This window comes from Amblyomma maculatum, chromosome 1 (genome assembly GCF_055883805.1).
Source record: "Amblyomma maculatum isolate TAMU_Amacu chromosome 1, ASM5588380v1, whole genome shotgun sequence".
NCBI lineage: Eukaryota > Metazoa > Arthropoda > Arachnida > Ixodida > Ixodidae > Amblyomma > Amblyomma maculatum.
The window spans coordinates 222,699,811-222,720,259 of NC_139344.1; the positions used below are offsets into that span (position 1 = coordinate 222,699,811).

Genomic DNA, 20,449 nt, shown 5'->3' on the forward strand with positions numbered 1-20,449 from the left:
AAAGGAAAGACCTAAAAAGGAAAAAGGACAGGGCAAAATATTGTCTGTGAGGAGCATCGTCATGGCAGCACTAACAAAAGGCCAGTTGGAGGCACTTGCTTTCATTCTAGTGTTCCTGTGGTTTCCTCAATTTTGCAGAAAGCTTTCCTCGAAAACAGCACAGAAATGCACTCTGCCCTCGCTTTGTACACCAGACAGCATGCATCGCGGCGCACTGGCATGGAATCTGTTCATGTCATTTGCGGCATCAGCCGGCTCCCATATCTATCAGTGGTATGAGGTGTACTGCAAGCATGATGAAAACACAGCTTTGGCTCGAGTGCAGGCTAATTTTGTCGCTTGCAAGCTTGAAGTGGTAACCACATGAAGCAAGATTTCTGACAAAACCACGTATGATAGCAATGGCTGCTGCTGCACACTTGTGTAAACCGATGAGATTTGATGACGGGGCAGCACGTTTTCAGTGCTGCTTGTTGCTGCTGCCTCTCCGTTCTGTCGTCTTGCATCGGCAGGGCTCACTTTTTAAAACTGTAGAGCATAAAGTAAATAAGGAAGCACTAATGAAAATTCTGGCAATACTTAAGAGCATTTCTAAGGGGAAAAGCGCAGTGGCAGCAAACTTCATTCTTCGGTGCTGAGACTTGTAAAGAATGATGTTTCTCTCCCCCAGCCTTCCATAACCACACTATTTACGCTGCAACAGCCATTTACGTTTTGTTATTTCTATCAAGCTTTCGCTTAACTACAGCAAACTCTTGGTAATTCAGATTTCAGTGGATGAGAAAAACGTTCGAATTGACCAGAAGTTAGAATTATCAAATGGGCCATAAAAAAACGACCGAAAACCATTTGCCTCGCTCTTATTTTATCTATTCAACACCTGTATGATGGTTGTCTGCACTTGAAATTAAACCCATGTGAAACGATGGTTTTTCCTGGTTTCGCGTAGTGCTTTGCTTTGAGCAACCTCTGAAGAAGTGCTGCAAAATCGTAAAGACTTCCGCTACCATTTTCACCATGCAACGCAGTAGCAGTGGTGCCTTCTCAAAACACCCCCATAGCGTTTTGAGGATGCTTCACCACACAGTCCACACAGTGAAGCATAGTGGATAGCGGGGAAGCGCGCAGTGCGGTGAGCTGTGCCTGTCCAGCACCCAGTTTCAGTGGTTTCATCAAACTGTAAGCAGTATGTGGATGTGCACAAGGTACATATGCGTAGGCGTTAAGACTTGACTCCATTCGAAAATAAACCTAAAAGGCCAGTGACGTGCTACGCTACGTTCGAAATAGCGTGACTCCCCGACATATGCGCTCGATCGCAGCTGTAGGAAAGCAAAATCAAAACTATGTTACTGAGCTATATTTTGGAAATTGGAGCTTGCAGTCATTGTCTTCTTGCCATGGCATGCAAAGTGCTTGGCGGCCACAGTTCGATGCAATTTAGGTTCAGGGAGGTCTATTTTGGTGTTCACCAGGTGCGTGTGTCATGCCTCAACGCGATCCCTCATCCAAATTAACCGGACTGAGCTTGCCTATGTCCAACTTAACAAGCATACAACACCAAGACATATATTGGCATCGGCCGGGACAGCACTCTGTGTTCAAATTTTCCGAATTAACAAGATTTTATTGTATTTTGGTGCTTGGCTCAGAAAAAGGAAGTATTGGCAGCGTCTTCACTAAATTTGAGCTAGAAAAACAAACCTCATTAAAAAAATGTGAGATTGGAAGTTATGTACCCACAAGGCTTTCTGCTTTTGGCTAGGCTAGTCTCGGGGGCTGCTTTCAGGCGATCAGTGAAATGTTCTGCGAACACAGAAACTCATAAACACGATGAGCATCAGGGATTTCTTGAGCTCATTATATGGCCTGCTTTCTTGAATTATGGAGACAGCATTTAACATGAAAAATAGCGTAATACACGATTTTTAGACTTGCCTTTTTCTTTATCAAAAGGGTTTGTATCTATATTCAAATTTGTCCGACTGTTTGAACATTCAGACTATTTTCCAGTACCCTGTAGGGCCTGAAAAGTTGCTTTTATTAACTGTATTAACTCTAGGGGCCTCAAAGTGATGCTCGAAGTCCAATGAAAGTGCAGAGATGATAAAAGTGCTGAGATAGATGCTGTCACACGCACCTTGTAGTGCAGCATGGCTACAAGAACTTCTGGCAAGATGCAGTCAATTTTTCATACTCTATTGAGGCCCAAGAAAGGGTCTGAGTAAGTAAACAGTCTGAAAAATACATGAACTTCACCATTTTCTACATTCGGTTTGCAATTAATATTGCACTCAGTGACCTTTTCTTTTTTTTTTCTCATCTCCAAGGCGTCAGAATTGTCGACCATTAATGTACACATTCCAATGAGATGCTTGATAGTTCCTTATTGATGTCCAAAAAAGTTGGCCGGTATCAGAGCAGAACAGAAGAGACAGCAACTTGTGACTACAAAACCACACTAGACATCAGTAGGCAGTAGCAGGAGCACAATCTTGTATTGAGCAGCTAGAGGTAGGGGCAGGCAGTCTTAAAGATCCTCTGTACCTGCTAGTTAGCAAACTCTGTGCATTTCTCTCCCCCCCCCCCTCTTTTTTTTTTCTTTTCTGGTGCACTTCCGTAAATGCGACAGAAAGTTTGTTGGCCCCCTTTTTTAATGTAGCAAGCCTGCAGTAAAATTCTCCAGTTTTCTCTTGATGCTTGTCCCTTAAATTAATTCATCCTTGTGTCTCGTGCTATTCATAATACAGTCGAACCCGGATATATCGAACTCGAAGGGGATCGCGAAATAGTTCGATATATCGATAATTCGATATACAGAAATTGGCTTGGAATGGCACTTGCGATGCGAAAAAAACGATACCGTATTTCTTGCGTAATCAACTCACTCGCATAATGAACCCACTCTCCACTTTAGCAACCGAGAATTTGGGGAAAAAAAAGCGTTAAGGCCAGCTCGTTCAAATGCAAGCAATTAAGCGATCTGAGTGACGAGCGGCAGCAACAGAGCAAAAAATTTCCAACTTGTTGGAACTGCGTCCCTCCATAGAGAAAGAGATTGGTCCCTCTGCGGTTCGAGCCACCGCAGCAGCTCAAAACAAGGTTGCTGTGTCGCCGCGGCAGAAATCGCCAGCATTTTCGCTTGCATGTCGCACTCCGTTTCAATCGTCTCATCCACAGCTCATTTCTTGGCAGCGTGCCAAGATGCTGCGCAGGCAGTGATAACGTCGCGGAGTGTTTATCTTTTGGTAGCTCCTGCGGCGGTGGGGAGCGAACTTGGCAGACTGCCCGTGATGGCTTGATTACACAAGCCTGGTTCGATTATCACGCCGCGCTTGGGGCAGGCGTAGTCCACTGCCACAAAATCATTGGAAAGCGTGATACAGTAGCTGCAAATGCTGTTTGAAGTGAAAAATGCTAAAAGCCGGTGTCATGATCGCAGCTGACCGCGTGCTTTCGTTGATCCATACATGCAAAGATAAATGACTCCAGCAAAAAAAAAAAAAGAAAAATGCCGCTTCGTAATGCCATATCTTATGCTACACTGCGCTTACAGCACAACGATAAAAATAGACGACTCTCGCAAAAAAAAAAAAAAAAAGACCTGCCGCTTCTTGACTTCCGCAGGCGCCATTGCCACATCAGCCGCCACGTGCAGAGGGTTCGCAACGCACGCTGGAGAAAGCGTCCGACGTTCTCTCTGAAAACGGGCTGAGCTGGCTTGGCGCATGCGTAGCGCGTGCTACTGCGAACGCAGGCCGGGAAAGAGGAAGGAGAGAGCTGAGCAAAAGAATGGGCACACCCTTGCGCTTCGCTCTGTCGCGTTTTTCCCCTCTCGTTCCCACCGGTTCTCTCCGGTTCATTCAAGCACATGGCTTGCAAACGTCACATGCTGGTGCGCAGAAAACGACAACCGCAAATGCGCGCGCCTTTAGGGAATGGGCGTGGCGCTGCCCTAGCCGAAGTGTCCCCTCTCATTACTTCCGCGCGTGGCTTGAAAACATCACGCGGCAAACGGCCACGGGTGTTGCGATCGTCTTTGGGAAAGGCACACTTTTCAGTGCGTGGTGCGGAGTTCGATATATCGAGCAACCGATGAAATTGAGTTCGATATATGTCGCGGCTTCCCTATACTTTTGCATGGGATTTTCAAGGGGATATTCCGTGAGTTCGATATAACCAAAATTCGATATATCCGGGTTCGATATATCTGGGTTCGACTGTATTAAGAATATTGTTGCCTTGTGTCACATTGTAGCAGTAAATGATTTTGAGTGTATTTGCTACTCGTGAGGTTTCAGTTTTACTTCATTTATGTGTCACGTGGATTGAAGTAATTTGAGGGATTTAAAGGGCTGATGAAAACCTATAGTTACTAAAACTAGAAAAGGCACACAAGCAATACATATCCCATCAAATCCTCTCCACAACGCAAATAGCTTCATTAGCACCGAACATATGGGCGATCGAAAATGGTATTTCTCCTGTCCTTCCCCCCTCAACTCTGCCCACACCGGCGCGCAAGAAAAAAAGAAATCGAAGAAAACAAGTCACGATGATGCTCCACCATGCCCTGTCCCACGCGCATAAGCTGGGGCGTGGTTCCATCCTTTCAATGGTAGGCCCTGTCCTCTGAGCAGTGTCGCCTAGCAACAAATAGCAGAAATGTTGTTAATACGAATAGGAGCACAGTTAAAGCCGGCCATTCTCGTTGCTTCGGTGTTGCAATGGAATAACGCTACATATTTGAATGCCAGAATACGTAGGTTCGACTCCACTTTTTAAGATATTTTTTTTTTTGTGTTGTTTTTTTATAACTGACAACCATCTAATATATTATCACATATTCTCTGAGGGTGTGTTTCCACTTGGTTGCTTTGTGTGTACTTTGATCTAAATAGCTGTGAAACCATTCATGAACACACCCGGTTGTTGGGGTATGGCAATGCCTACACAATGTAATAATGTTCATTGTAAACTTGTCCCACCTTCCGTGGGTGTGTGTTACCTTTAGGTTGTGTTCAGAGACAGGGCTGCAATTGCCGTTTAACTCGCTGATAGAAAAGCTTGAGGGGAAAGAAAAAGTTGTGGGAACTTACCTTTGAGAAATCGGAATTATGCATAAGTTGGGAGCATCCATTGAGCAGATGCCCCAGCAAGCCCCAGTGACGTCATCGGTGAGGCGCAGGGTTATATCATTCAAATCTTTTTGTAGTGGTCACCAGGACCGCTTTCTAAAAATTATTTGTAAGTTATGGGCTCTAAGCAGAGCTTTTAAGTTTGTCTCGAATACTCACAAAGACCACCTTTATAGATTTCTTGCATTCGAATATTACTGTAAGTAGCATTTCAAGGGCACTTTAAGTAAACGTTTTATTAGTTTGAGGGAAATCTTGCAGCAGTACAAGAGGAGTGTTGCAGTGCATGCTTAACTTTTTGCACACTACTGAATGAAGAGTGCTGTTGATCTCTTGTGTCTAGATGGGAAATGAGACGTGACAACCGGGGACGAGTGTATTATGTGGATCACAATACCCGGACAACTACATGGCAGAGGCCAACTGCGGAGAGCGTGCGTAACTACCAGCACTGGCAGTCGACCCAAGCTCAAGCCATGCAGCAGTGTCAGCAGCGTTTCCTGTACCATGTAAGACTCTGCAGCTTATTTTTGGTATACTTTGCTAAGCCTGCTGACTAGACTTTTTACCATTGCAAGAAAGGGCTGTATTTACATGTAAATAATGCGACTGCGAGTATAATGCGAGAGGGAAGTTTTGAGACCCTACAAAACCGGGGGAAAAAAAAGCTATTATGAAATTAACTTCGTGTTTTCAAGCCAGCTATATCTTAGAACTAAGACTGGACTGAGACAGCGCGGAAAAATACAGCACTACCGAATTATTACATTTGAAGATTAACGCTTCAGAAATATATGCAACATCGTCGAGTGTAGTAAAGCCTCTGACGCCGCACTTGCCTCACAGCGGAAAAGGAAAGAGAAAAGAAACTTTGATGCTGGATGGCACTAACTGTCCAGGAGCGCCGTGCATGAGCACCCTGTGATGAAGTTGAGTGGCAAAACAAGCGAGAATATGCACATTATTGCAGTGCTCAAGCGAAGTTATAGGTTTGCTGCTTGGCTTTGCCAACTGCATTTTTTGTTCTCTGCTCGAGCTGTTGATGGGGCCACTAAATATATATTTCCTGTGTTATTCTATGTGCAACAGCTTGTTAATTATAACGACATATGAACTGGAAAATGCATGTGCAGCTTTTTGACTTGTCTGACATTTGCACAGCCTTCTTGCTATTGTTTGTTTATTAGAGCTCGAGATTTATTTGTGCAGAAATAGGTATACTGCTCCACTAGGTGCTTCTGCATCATGTTTTATTAAAACTTAGAGCTGCAGGAGAGGTAGATAGTATAGTCAAAATTGAAGCTGGTATGTAGTGCTTCATGAGCATTTGTTATCAGCACATAATTTTTTCACTTAAACGTTTTCAGTGCCGTTGTATGTTTATCTACCAAAAATCAGTTGCATAGTAAAAAGCTTGTCCGCGCAAGCATTGATGCTTTTTTTACTGAACAGGGCAGCACGGCAAAGTGGTAAGAGCAGATATACTACACATTTCAAGGAATGCCTAACTATATTCTCACAGCATGTCAGACAGTTGCTGAAGAAAAACAAACAAACAAACAAGTCAAAGAAGAAAAAAAAAACACAATCAACTTGACAATAGATGTTGAACACTATTTTTTTTCACCCTATCTCTGACTAGTTAAGACCGAACGCTGACTAGTTAAAGATACAGTGGACTCCCTTTAATCAAAACTCGACGGGGACAAGGAAATCTGTTTCATTTATTGGTACAGTTGAATCCCGCTATAACGAAATTCACGGTGCACGAAAAAAAATTCGTTCTCGCGGAACTTCGTTATCGCAAAAATTTGACGTGAAACGCAGAAAGAATTGCCCAAGCAGCAGCAAAGGCGTTTAATGCCAAAAATCTGTAAGCTTGGTTTGCTTACGCTTCACGGCGAGCAACGCCGTCACGCGATTTTCGCACTCGGTCAGCAAACCCATTGCAACATCGTCGTCTCGGACAGCAACGAAATTCCTGATGACATCAAAAGCGTCCATCACCTGTACGGCGGTTGCCGCAGCCGGCGCTTCCTGTACGTCGTCGTCTTCTTCATCGGAAGAGTCCTTATCATTCCGGGCAGCTTTTATGATCTGCTCATCACTCACATCTTCGTGAACAACAACACAAGCGTCAGCGCCGATGTATTCGTCGAGCTCGAGATTAGGCGGCACGGTTCCTATTTCTCCCAGCGTTTTCCAGGCGGCCGCGATCCCCGGAGCCGGTGACGCCTCTTCGTCGTCGTCTGTAACGCCTGGTGTTAGGCCAGCAGAGTGTACGGGTCGACCTTCGGCAAATCCGGCGTGCCTGAAACAGTTCACAATTACTGAGCGCCCCAGTGTGCTCCAGGCAGCAGACATAATCTGCAGTGCCACGTACAAGTCCACCTTCGTGTCTCGGCCGGTTTCAGTGTTAAAAAGCAGCCGCTGAATTAACCTCCCGCGGTAAGCGCGCTTCAGGCTAAGAATCACGCCCTGATCGAGAGGCTGTAAGACAGACGTGCAATTGGGAGGGAAAAACCTCAGCTCCGTGTTAGTGAGCTTGACTTCGTCGGAGTGATGCGCTGAACAATTGTCCAAAAGCAAGCAAACTTTACGGCCCTGCCGCTTCATGTCGCGGTCGAATGCCATCATCCACTCGGTGAAAATAGCGCGGGTCATCCATGACTTGTTGTTCGCCTTGTACTGCACAGGTAGGCTACGAGTTCCCTTAAAACAGCGCGGCTTGGCACTTTTGCCTATGACTAACGGCGGACGCTTGTCCGAGCCATCCATGTTTGTGCAAAGCAGCACTGTGATGCGTTTTTTGCTGTGTTTGCCGCCGTGACAGCGCTGCCCCTTGAAGTCGAGCGTCCTAGCCGGCAACATCTTGTAGAATAGCCCGGTCTCGTCGGCGTTGTAAATGTCTGCAGGCGCGAAGTTGCTTAAAATTCCGGCCATGTTACTCGCCTTCCAAGCAGCTTCTCCGTCCACGTCTGCTGACATTGACTCGCCGCACAACACTTTTCCAACGATGTTATGGCGGGCCTTGAAACGGTTTAGCCAGCCAATGCTGGCTTTAAAATCATCAATGCCAAGTAGGCATGCATAGTTCAAGGCTTTCTGCTGGACGATGCTTCCGGACAGGGGGACGTTGCTGGCTCGTGCTTCCACAAACCACGCTTGCTCTGCTTTGTCCAACTCTTCATGGAGGGGCCGCGTCACCTTTTTGTGCTTCGAGGATGTGCCTGAAGCAAGTGCCATTCTCACGCTGTCCTTATTGCCTAGAATCGTTGACAGCGAACTTGCAGGAATTCCGAAGTCTTCAGCAATTGCCGCTTTCTTCCTTCCGCTTTCTGCTTGGGCGATTATTTGAGCTTTTTGCTCAAGGGAAAGAGTTTTGCGTTTTTTCACTTGCGTTGCCATCGTGTCCTGCGGATGAAAACTCGTCGTTGTCGAAGAGAATGGCAGCGAGTGAACAACGCGACCACGACACAAAGCCAAAATGGCGGAACTGCAATCACGTGATTTCATGCTTAATGTGGCTTTGGATTTGACTTGGACTTCTCGCCAATAAAACTAGTTTCGGTTTCGATTTTGAACGCGAAAATTTCGTTGAAGCGGAAACGCTCTGCAAAAATGGTTCGTTGTGCAGAGAAATTTAGGCCATTAATTCTTATAGGATACTCGCGGGGAATAAAAAATTATTCGTTGTCGCGGAAATTTCGTTGTGGCGGGATTCAACTGTAGTTTCATTTAAGGGTTGTGACCCCCAAGGAAACTGTGCAACGTAGTTTGTTTCAGGTTGGCATGCCGCTGCTTCACTAAATAGGCATTCATCTTAGCTAGGCTGCACGTGTGCTCCAAGCAGCCCTCTCGCTCAAAGTACTGCTGGAGTACTTGAACTGCCTGGCTAGCCTCATTAGTCGACACTAGAGAGCTTTGATCGTTATGATGTTCGGTCTCCTCTTCACTGTCATTATCGTTGGCTTCGTCGACTTCCTTCAATATGTCAGTCAAGGTGTCCTCACGGCAGGTGACAGCATCATCATCAATAACTTCATAATCATCCATGGTCACAGTGCCACACTTGGGAGCCAGTACACTAAAAACAGCTTGTGCTTCAGCAACTTCATCAGGTTCTTCTTGGTCAGCGGCCACTGCTTTGGAAAAGCCCGCATGATGAAAGCAACGTTGAATTGTTGTTGCCGTAACTTCATCCCACGAGTGAGCCAAAATGTGGATGGCAGAGAGGAGGTCTACGGTGTATTCTTTGCCGCTGTCCATACACAGCATCATCCTTTTCAGGACGTGGCGACGGAAGAACACTTTAACATTGCGAATCACACCCTGGTCCATAGGCTGGAGTACTGCTGTCGTGTTCGCGGGAAGGAATTCCAGGTGAATTGAAGTCAGGTCTCGCACTTCACCATGCGCGGGGCAATTGTCAACAAAAAATACGACCTTTCTGCCTTTTCTAGTGAACTCTGCGTCCCTCTGCCGCAGCCAGGTTTCAAAAATGGCCTGCGTCATCCAGGCCTTGGTATTCGCTTCATATAAAACCGGCAGGTTTTTGACACCCTTAAAAACTCGCGGTTTCTTTGCTTTCCCGATAACGAGAAGTTTCAACTTCTCGGACCCGTCCATGTTTGCTCCCACAAGTACAGTAACACGGTCCTTACTGTGCTTACCCCCCATGCACCTCTCACCTTTAAAGCTGAGAGTCTTGTTAGGCAGAAGCTTATAAAAAAGTGCCATTTCGTCCACGTTGAAGACGTCGCTCGGCTCGTAAATTGCAAGTAGGTCTTGAAGCTTTTGCTGCTGCCAGTCAGAGCAAACATCGTTGTCTACCATGGCACTTTCACCTGCTGTTGTGCGGAAAACAAGGCCGTGGCGCTTCTTGAAACAGCTTAACCAGCCATCGCTGAATTTGAAGTCTTCAATTTCCATCTGCAGTGCAATGTCTCTTGCCTTCTCCTCCAAAATAGGCCCGGTCACTGGAAGATTGGAACTTCGAGCACGCTTAAACCACAGGAAAAGTGCCTTCTCGAGGTCCTCATGCTCGGCCAGGCGCATCCTTTTCCTATCGGGGGCGAAAGCGCCGCTGTTGTATGCTTTTTCAATCTTGTCGCGATCCTTCACAATCCTTGAAAGCGTGCACTTTGGGATGCCATGCCTTTTCGCGATAGCAGTTTTCGACTCCTTGGCACACTTCACATCGTCAAGAATTTTCATTTTGGCCTTTAAAGACAACGCATTATGGGGACGCTTTCTAGCAGCTTCTTCCATACTACACGCCGGAAAGAAGTCACGAAACACGAAGTCACGGAACAGAGAGCAAAATGGCGCCCACACAACAAAAAACAAGGCGTGCAAGGTACTGGATTGGATTGGATTCTGGATATCGACATCAACAAAGACGACTCATGCACAGTTTCGGTTTCGTTTATCCGAGTTGCAAGCAAAATGGGGTTTCGATTGTCGAGCGCAACTCTGCACAGATTGTGTATGAAACCAATTACTTTTTTTGAAATTGTTTCATTTAAGAGGTGCTTTCGTTTATGCGGGTTTCGTTTAGCGCGCGTCCACTGTAAAGTGCGCAGATTTAAATTATTAGGCTCGAATACCGCAATACTGACTCGCCAAGCACTTTAAAAATCATCAAACATAGTTGTACACTGCACACGGATCTCAGCCTGTATAAAACTGCACCCACTGCTCTCAGCTTCTGCGCTACATAGTTAATGTGGCGAGTCCAGGACAATGTCTCATCAATGTGCATTCCTGGGTATGTAACCACAGTATACCGGCATACACTACTGCAAACACAGATCTCACAGCTTTCTTTATGCATATAAAGCTGTCCTGAAAATTAAACTTTCTCGAAAACAAATAAACCACATCTTATGCGTATTAATGGAAATACAATTCCTGTCAAACCACGCCGAAATTTGGTACACATCATTTTGCATCAAGGAACCAGTGTCCTAATTGAATCCAGAAACAATGAGCGCAGCATCATGAGCATACTAGAAAATCCTAGAATGTAATGGCAGTTGGGACAAATCATTGATATAAAGATTGAAAAGGAATGGGCCCAAAATTGACCCTTGGGGCATTCCAAACTTGAGCGGCAATAGAGGGCTATTCACATTATGACAACCTTGATGCCTTCTGTGAAAATAATTGGAGAAGAGTGACCGATACAGTTCACGAAATGCCATAGTCAACAATTTGTAGAGCAATATTTGGGTGATCTATAGTATCAAATGCTTTTTTGAGATCAAGAAAAAGGCCCAAAACAACCGTATTAGCATCAGCCTCCTGATTTACAAAGTCAGAGAATTTTCGAGTAATGTATTAGTACTGTGGGTACTACGGAAGCCATGCTGCACATCACTCAGGAAGTGGTACTTTTCGCAATAGGAAGACATTTGTTTGAGTAACGTTTTCTCAAGGATACATTTCACTGAAAACAAAATAGCAATGGGTCCGTGATTTTTGCAATTCTGCTTATTCCCACCTTTGTATATTGGCCTGACCACTGCCACTTTCATTCTTGCAGGGATTTTTCCAGACTTTACTATATTTGATAGTATATTAGAAAGTATGAGTTTAAGTTTATCAAAGTTCATAATAAGATCTCTCATTCTAATTGCATCATACCCAGGGGGCGTGACACACACAAAAAAACAGTAACTCATAATGGAGCTCCTCAGATCTTCACTTACGTCTATCGTATATGCAGAGTGGAGATTCGGGCTGAATTCATAAATAAACTCAGTTCCCAGAGTGTTACCTTCTCTTAAATTATTGGTAACAGAAGCAAACGATTCTTTAAAATCTTTAGTTAGTTGCTGTATCTCCTTACCTGGAAAATATGTATTTATAGTGTCATCAATGCTATTTTTATTCTTCCTCTCACATAATTTACAATATTCCGCGATTTACGAGGATCTTTCTTAGAAGCATTGAGCTCGACTCTGCAATATTGACTTTTAGCCCTTCTTAACATTGCTGTTAATTTATTCCTAGTTTGCCGCAATTCTTGCTTTAACAGGAAGTTATCTGGGTTCTTACATCTTTGCCAAATTTTTTCTTTCAGGAAACTCATCTCCATTTATCCCTTTGTTAATCCATGGCCAATGAACCTTCCTTCTTTTAATGTTCACTTTCTTTTCAGCAATCCTATAAAAGGAGTGTAAAACAGGAACAAATTTCTCATATTCCTCGAGATGGTCCAACTTATGAGTGTATTCCAGTTATATTCACTCATCAGAGAATCTAGTTTCTTATCATCTTATCATCTACAATAGTAATAGTGCCAGATAAACTCTGTATTTCAGAGCCGATAGAGGAAAACAAAGTTAGTGCTAAGAAGTAATGATCGCCACTTTTTGCTGATCAACTCCAGCTATTGCCTTTCGACAAGTTGTACCGACCATTAGGGAATCAATGCATGAGTGTGTGAGTTTATTTCCAAGATGTTCGTCTTGAGTAAAGCCAGATATTTTACTCTCTAATCCAAATGCTGAGATGAGGTTTAGGTGATCGGCCACATAGTGCCTGTCCATGTTTATATCAATATTGAAATCTCCAACTAAGATCAGGTAATCAAATTTATCAAGCTGTGCTAAAAGTGAATCCAGTTCATCTAAAAAAACCTTCACATTTTTTTATGGTGGCCCGTAGACACATATGGTGATGCATTCAGAAGCACTTTGAATTGTCAGAAGTATTTCAGCTTCGTTCACACAAAGCAGTTTTCTATCTCATAGCCAAGAATCTCTGATGTAAATTATCAGCCCACCACCCCAAAACACTGAACTGCTGAAAATGATCCATTTGAAAAGTTTCTGCTTGGGAACTGTTTACATTAGTTTTTGTTAAAATTGACATCTAAATTGCAACTATATTGATCCAAATATAGATGTAAAATATCCCAGTGTTTCTTAATACTTCTTATGTTAACATGCACTAAATCAAGGTTAGCTTGAAGATTTTCTGTAGTAGCACAATCGTGTCTAATCTTAAGCCAGTCCTGGAACAAACTTTCTTGGTGATTCAAACTTATGCTGATTTCAGGAGACTGTCCTCAGTCTCAGTTCAGATTGAGTTCATGTCGTCCTCTTCCCTCATGAAAATATGACCGTTGTGTGCCCACACATACCTATAAGAGTTCTCTTTTGCCCATTTTTTCGCAAGCCAGAGCAGTTTCTTGTCGTTTCTGGTCATGTTCTCATTGATATAGATATCCTCTTTTTTCAGGTGTTCTAGTATGCGAGGAAAAGATCTAGCATCTTGCAATAATTACATTTTTTGCTTGTCTTTCTGTGCATACCTCTTACCACCACCCACTTTCTTTCCTGCATTAGACACCAGTACAAGTGGATGATGATGATCCACTAGGGCCTTTGCCAGAAGGATGGGGTATGCAGAAAACTTCACGTTTCACATGTTTCAGCCACTTTGTTGGGATATTTTGCTTAATATTTTCTCTATTTCCACCAGAGAAAAGAATTGACCCAAACAACCGCGTGTACTTTGTGAACCACAAGAACAAGACAACTCAGTGGGAAGACCCACGCACTCAAGGGCAAGTTCCATCTTTGCTTCTTCTTCTTCTTTTTTGTTTAAGCTGTTGAGTGTGGTCTATGCTTAGCCTTAGCCTTTTTCCTTCTGGTTGCTGCAGGAAGGAGGAACCACTCCCTCCTGGTTGGGAAATAAAGTACACAGCAAACCGAGTGCGCTACTTTGTGGACCACAACTCCAAGACGACAACATTCAAGGATCCTCGGCCATCGTAAGTTGTTAAATACAGTCGAACCCGGATATATCGAACTCGGAGGGGATCGCGAAATAGTTCGATATATTGATAATTCGATATACAGAAATCGGCTTGTGATGGCACTTACGATGCGAAAAAATGATACCGTATTTGTCGCGTAATCAACCAACTCGCATAATGAACCCACCCTCCACTTTTACACCGGGAATTTAAAAAAAAAAAGAAATGCGTTAAGGCCAGCTCGCTCACATGCAAGCGATCTCAGCGACAAGCGGCAGCGACAGAGCGAAAAATTTCAAACTTGTTGGTCTCGCTGCTCGAGCCACCGCAGCTCAAAACAAGGTTTCCGCGTTGCCGCGACAGAAATCGCGAGCGTTTTCGCTTGCATGTCCATGGCGCGCGTCACTCCGTTTCGGTTGTCTCATCCACAGCTAATTTCTTGGCAGCGTGCCAAGATGCTGCGCAGCGATAGCGATAACATCGGGGCGCGTTTATCTTTTGATAGCTCCTGCAGTGGTGGGGAGTGAACTTGGCAGAGTGCCCGTGATGGCTTGATTGAACAAGCCTGGTTCGATTTTTCACGCCGCGCGTCATGATCGCAGCAGCTGACCGCTTGCTTTCGTTGATTCATACATGCAAGAATAAACGACGCCCGCAAAAAAAAGAGAAAAAAAACCTGTTGTTTCTTAACGTCTGAACAGCACAACGATAAAAAAGGATGACTCGCGAAAAAAGAAAAAAAAAAAAGCTGCCGCTTTTTAACGTCCGCAGGCGCCATAGAGGGTTCGCAACACACGCTGGAGAAAGCGTCCCACTCCTGTCTGAAAACGGGCTGATCTGGCTTGGGGCATGCGTAGCGCGTGCTGAAGAAGAGAGATAGCTCGGCAAAAGGATGGGCACACCCATGCACATGGCTTGCAAACGTCATGTGTGGGTGCGTGGGAAACGATAACTGCAGATGCGCGCGCCTTCGGGGAATGGGCGAGGCGCTGCCCAGACCAGCCGTCGCCGAACTGTACCCTTTCATTCCTTCCGCGCGGGGCTTGAAAACGTCACGCGGCAAACGGCCAAGGGTGATGCGATCGTCTTTGGGGAAGGCACACTTTCCAGTGCGTGGTGCGGAGTTCGATATATCGAACGACCGGTGAAATTAAGTTCGATATATGACGCGGCTTTCCTATACTTGAACATGGGATTTTCAAGGGGACATTCCGTGAGTTGATATAACCAAAATTCGATATATCCGGTTTCGATATAACCGGGTTCGACTGTACTAACCCAGTCATTATTGTGGGTGTGGCTTCAGCCGGGAACTACAGTATCTAAACACTAGGAGTGAAAAAATAGTGCATTGTCTACTGAATTTATTGTTTTTTCTGTCCTGCAAGGGCAAGGCAGAATTAATGTTTTTGTGCCAGCCACTTAATATTACACAGTCCTCATTTATTGAAATTGCTGCATGGAGATAGAAAAAAAAAAAAAAAAAGAACATTACGGAAACAAAAGCGTAGGGAGTCAACCCATGCAAATGCATCTTATACAGCACTACCCGTGAAACAGGGCGATATGCTTTGTTAGGTCAGCCATTTGCCACACAGATGCGTAAATCATATTGTGCTGTGCGGTCTTGCTCTTTTCTTTATCGGGGTAAGTAGCACAGCGTATGAACAGTAGTTAAGGGCTGATGCAGCTTTGAAATATTAATAAATGGCCAAACATCTTATTCTTTCTTCATATATATTTGCGCACTTGCCAAGAGTTTAATGCCTGAAATCTAGTGGGAATACTTGAAAAATATATATAAATATACATTTTTGTGATATATATTCGTTGTGCATGTCGGGAAAACACTCAGAACAGTCTGCATTTTTCTCCATTCTGCTTTTTTGACTAGCCAATCGCCTTGTAAAGCAGATTTCTCCACTACTGTTTCATCTATTTTGACTCAGCTTGTTTTAGTTGCACCCTGGAATAATATGCAAGTCAAGACAGTCTTGTTTTTTAAATTTGCTAGTTTCAAATTTGTAGCACGAATTTTTTCTTCAGTCTAGGCAGGTCTACAGTAATTGCATAAAAATTCAAAACTGAAAATATGTCTTGCTGGAAAATTTAAATGACTTGACCTGCAGCATGCCGTTAGAAACATAGTGAATATTGATCCAGCTGTCTGCCATATTTTGTTAACTCTGCATGTTTTTCACAAGAGTCAAGGAAGAAATACATTGTACTAACAAATTTTCTTGATATATATCTATTAAGTTTTGTAAGTTTAGTCATATTATTTCTAACGAGCATAAAAAGTAATGTGCAAATCAAAAAAGAAACAAAAAATTTCCAAAAGCTGTGCTCCCCTAGGTGATATATGGTTAATCTGGTGTTAACCTTGAGGCACTAAACGGAAATTTAGTAAACTCTAAGAAATACTATCTATATACTCCCAGCCCAGGCTGTTAGTTGAACCCAGTCCTACAGGCAAGTTTTCAATTATGGCAAAAATCAGTCGAACCTTCCCCGTTGAAGCTTTTACCGCGGTGTTAGAGATGCGGTAATCTGTTGTATAAAGAGCACAGAATACCCGAAACAGCTTTATTGAATGGGCACCCTGATGAAAAGAAGACGAATTGGTGCCTTAAACATTCACAAGATGTACTAAAAAGGGTCTAGAACCTGATGAAGCGATTTTTAATTTAATTTGGTGTGCCACACTCACATGCACAGTGGGCTCTATATGCGATACAAAATTTGTGTCTGCTACAACTCAAAAATGAGTGTTGCTCTTGTTCCTTGCGGCACATGTCGGGCATCCTTGGTGCATCTGTTTTTGGGTTTGCATGCTTTCTGTGTATGCTTTTCCTTTCTAGTGTTAGTATTCATTTGGCAATTATAAATGGATTTTTTTAGTATCTGCCTCGATCGTTGATCCAGCTAATACTTTGCTTGATTTTCTTTTTTTCAGTCCAAAGGGAGCTTACGGAGTGCCATTAGCTTATGAACGAAATTTCAAGTGGAAGCTCACGCAGTTTCGCTACTTGTGCCACGTAAGTTTATGTAATTCTCTTTTTAAGTGTCTAATGTATAGATTTGGCAAAATATACAAAAAAGCTAATTCAGAGGACTTTTACTTGTCACTTGTCTTTCTTTCCAGTGCAACTCCTTGCCTAGCCACATAAAGATAACCGTCTCTCGAGGGAACATCTTTGAAGATTCTTTCGGCCAAGTGAGTTAACTCGTGAATGTGTACCGACAAAGCTTTTCGATCATTTGCATGCATTTTGTTTGTAGAGTACTTTAATGGCATATTCACACACATTGAAAGTAATTCAAGTGTTTGTTTTAACTTTTTGTCTTGTGTTCTTGTGGGTGTGTTTTCTTTGACTTGGTGGTGTTACAGCACACTGTCTGTATGTAATTTTGTCAGTTAACGTGTTGATTTAGTCATACCAAGAACTGTCATATGCCTGTTGGGAGAGCAGTCTGCACTCACTTCAAGAAATCAAATAGAAATCATATATCAAGAAATGGATGTAGTGGTAGTTGTGGTAAATGTAATGTGTCCTCAAGATTTAACTTATACTCTTGTGTGATAGAAAAACGGGTGAATAGTAGCCCAATTTTGTATGAGCTCTCGGGTGTCACATCTGCATTGGAACCTTTCAGTATTGAGCTTTTGCTGCTCTTTTAACTGTTGGTGAACTTTCAAATTTCAAAATTTACTTGGATACCGTATAAACTCGTTAAGGGCCGCACTCTGTTGTCCATATTCGAGAGCCAATTTTTGAAGTGCGGCCCATAAACGCTACATACTACTTTTTTTCTTTTTTTTTTTTTTTTCCCCCCCCCAGTAAAAACAGACCGATCAGTGAATGCGCAGCGTTTATTTATCATTCAATCGTCACTCAGCGCTGTCTTCAGACTCCAAGCTGGTGCTGTGTTCTAGTACACGTTCACCTCACAAGTCGTCTTCAGTCCCATCTAAACTCTCTGAAATCCTGTTCACCTTGAAACTACGGGATACAATGTCCGTAGACACGGAGTTCTACGCATAGAAAATCCAGCCAAACACAGTCACTCACAAGTGGTGCCCTCTTGAGCCACCGGTCAGGGTCTAGTCGTGGTTGCCGTTTGCCATCCATTCTTAGTTCCGCCTTCAGAATTCAACCTTAAAAGGCCGATTGAGGCTGACGTCCAGGGGTTGCAGTATGCCTGTGAGGCCGCCTGGAGTAACGGCCATGTCGGTGCGGATACTGCGCAGGTGTTCTTTAACCCTGTCCATCAAGTTGACCGCGCAAGTCGTAAAACAAAGCTGGAGTGGCAGGGGCTGGCGATACCGATACCGATATGGATTGCAGAAGATCGCAGCAGAGGAAAAATATGATGATGAAGACCCGCGACTTTGGGCGCCATCTGAAAGTTTCTGTGTGCGCGCATTTTGAAGGCTATACCTGCGTGGGTCATGGAAGGTTTGGGTGCGGCCCTTACACGGATTTTTTCTTTAATATTTGCTTTGGGAAATACGGGGTGCGGCCCATACATGGGTGCGGCCCTTACACGCGTTTATACGGTATTTTCTCATGTCATTGCATGGAGACTAGAAGAGAGAGTTCTGTAATTTGCTTTGTCCTCAGAATCAAAGCACAGAAAATTTCTGATCATAAAGAGGGTGAAGTGCTGCTCTGCTCTTTTGGCCAACTTTGGTTCTGCAAAAATAAAAGTTCTGTTAAGCCATTGCTTAACATGAACAGTTCGGCAAAAAATCTTCCCCCGTCGCGTTCCCGCTGCTTTTGTGACTCTGTAAGCACGATGTTCATCTGTTCAGTTGGCAATTTAGCATATCGTTGGCAAGCAGCGTCTTCATCAACAGTCTAGCCAGGGCTGAGGAGGCAGCACAGTGAATCATCTCACCCCCCATTCTCCTGGATAGCAGGTTCTAGGAAGGCTTCTTTGAAGTAAACTGGCAGCGACGTCAGTGCCAGCAGCTTCCTGCAGAGCAAGGCAGAATATTCACTCCTGCTTGCCAAACCCACCTGTCCTTTCTAAACTCACCCTTTAAGGGTTGCTGAGCAGGGAGCAAAAGGGGAGTCTATCATAATGAAACCAGGTACAGTAAAATTTCCTTAATTTCACTCCCATTAATTCTGAAATTAGGATAATTCGAACCAGAAGTGTGGTCCTGGCAAATGCCCATGTAAGTGTATGGCCTTGGATGCTCATTAATTTGGACATCTGTAGGCTTGCACTGGTTAATTGAGGCGGGGTTCGCTTCAAGGTATGACCTATGCAGTCAGTGATCACCGAAATAGATCTCCCCGAACCTGAATTACGTGGAACAGTACTACATGCATGATTACAATGGGATTTGACAATTCGCTATTTGTTCATCGTTGTCGTTTGAGGTAGTGGCAGTAATGGTACACTCTTTGTTGTCATAGAGGTGGTCTACAAAGAGTGCGTGATCACATTGTAAATGGCACTGACTGAGTATCTATTGAGTCTTTGGCCACTCCATTGCCCACGAGGCAGGAGTCAGCGAGGGATGCATTTGGAAATGTTTGTCCCGTGAGTTTTATGTTGTGGTTGTCGCAGTCTTCGTTACCCATGGAAACTGAATGTTATCGCTTCACGCGGTACGTGCATTCATTCACTGCATTAGTTGCAGCCGCATCGCGCTGTCACATGAGGTAAAGTGTTGTGAACATGACATGGCTGAGATAAGCAGTCAAATTATAGAGATAGTCATAGCATAGAGCGGTCAGCTTCCGCAGGGCGCCATGGCATGTGTGCAGGTCACCTTGAGGGAGTCGCATGCTTCTTGGCGGCATGCACGCCTGTCATATAGGGAGGTCGCGGAGCCAGGTCATAGTAATGGATTGCACTGTGCTATAAACTCTATATATTCGCCTTTCATTTCAAACGAAACAAGGGGAGCGATGAAGCTTGTAATTTTAAAGCTGACGTTTTGCAAAAAGTAACTTTTCTCTTTAGGTTTATGGATTTTTCAAAAAGACTGTTCGAATATTCGGATGATTTCTCGGTCCTGCAGAGTCCAAAAATTTTGTTGGTTACTGTAGCATACAGAGTCTGGCCTCCACAGAGAAATCTCGTTGTTTACTGGAATTAAGGCATTGCGCATTCTGCTAGCTTGGACAACTGTGATGCATGCTAAGATTGGAATGTGCGCACTGTCATCTACTCCTCTTCTGTAAACTTCAGAGCATCACAGCTGTCCAAGGCAACAGAATGCACTTGAGAATGCACTAAAAGTACAAAAACCACACTGCATTTTATACAGATGGTTCTAAAACTTTTTATGTTGGTAGTGGTGTAGTAGGAGAAAAACTTGAAAAAAAAGTTAGGCTGACTCTGTGGGCAACAGTGTTTACTGCCGAATGTTATGCCATCTCCTTAGCTGCGGAAAAGGTAGTAAAGTGCAATATTGCAAAAAGTATAATCTACACAGACTCAGTTAGTGTGATCACAGCACTACACACCAGAAATGCAAGATAACCCTTATTAGGAAATATAATACATTGCATAAAAACAG

General features: G+C 43.9%; 1 protein-coding gene across 1 annotated transcript in view; it reads left to right on the top strand.

Annotated features, from left to right (window-relative positions):
* Su(dx) (WW domain containing E3 ubiquitin protein ligase suppressor of deltex) overlaps positions 1-20,449 on the top strand; it is a 63,459-nt gene that overhangs the window by 28,996 nt on the left and 14,014 nt on the right. Inside the window, exons 10-15 of the mRNA XM_084590364.1 lie at positions 5,482-5,647; positions 13,496-13,550; positions 13,632-13,720; positions 13,817-13,923; positions 16,865-16,946; positions 17,054-17,125. Of these exons, the coding sequence (XP_084446490.1) occupies positions 5,482-5,647; positions 13,496-13,550; positions 13,632-13,720; positions 13,817-13,923; positions 16,865-16,946; positions 17,054-17,125 (571 nt within the window). The remainder of the gene's footprint in view (positions 1-5,481; positions 5,648-13,495; positions 13,551-13,631; positions 13,721-13,816; positions 13,924-16,864; positions 16,947-17,053; positions 17,126-20,449) is intronic.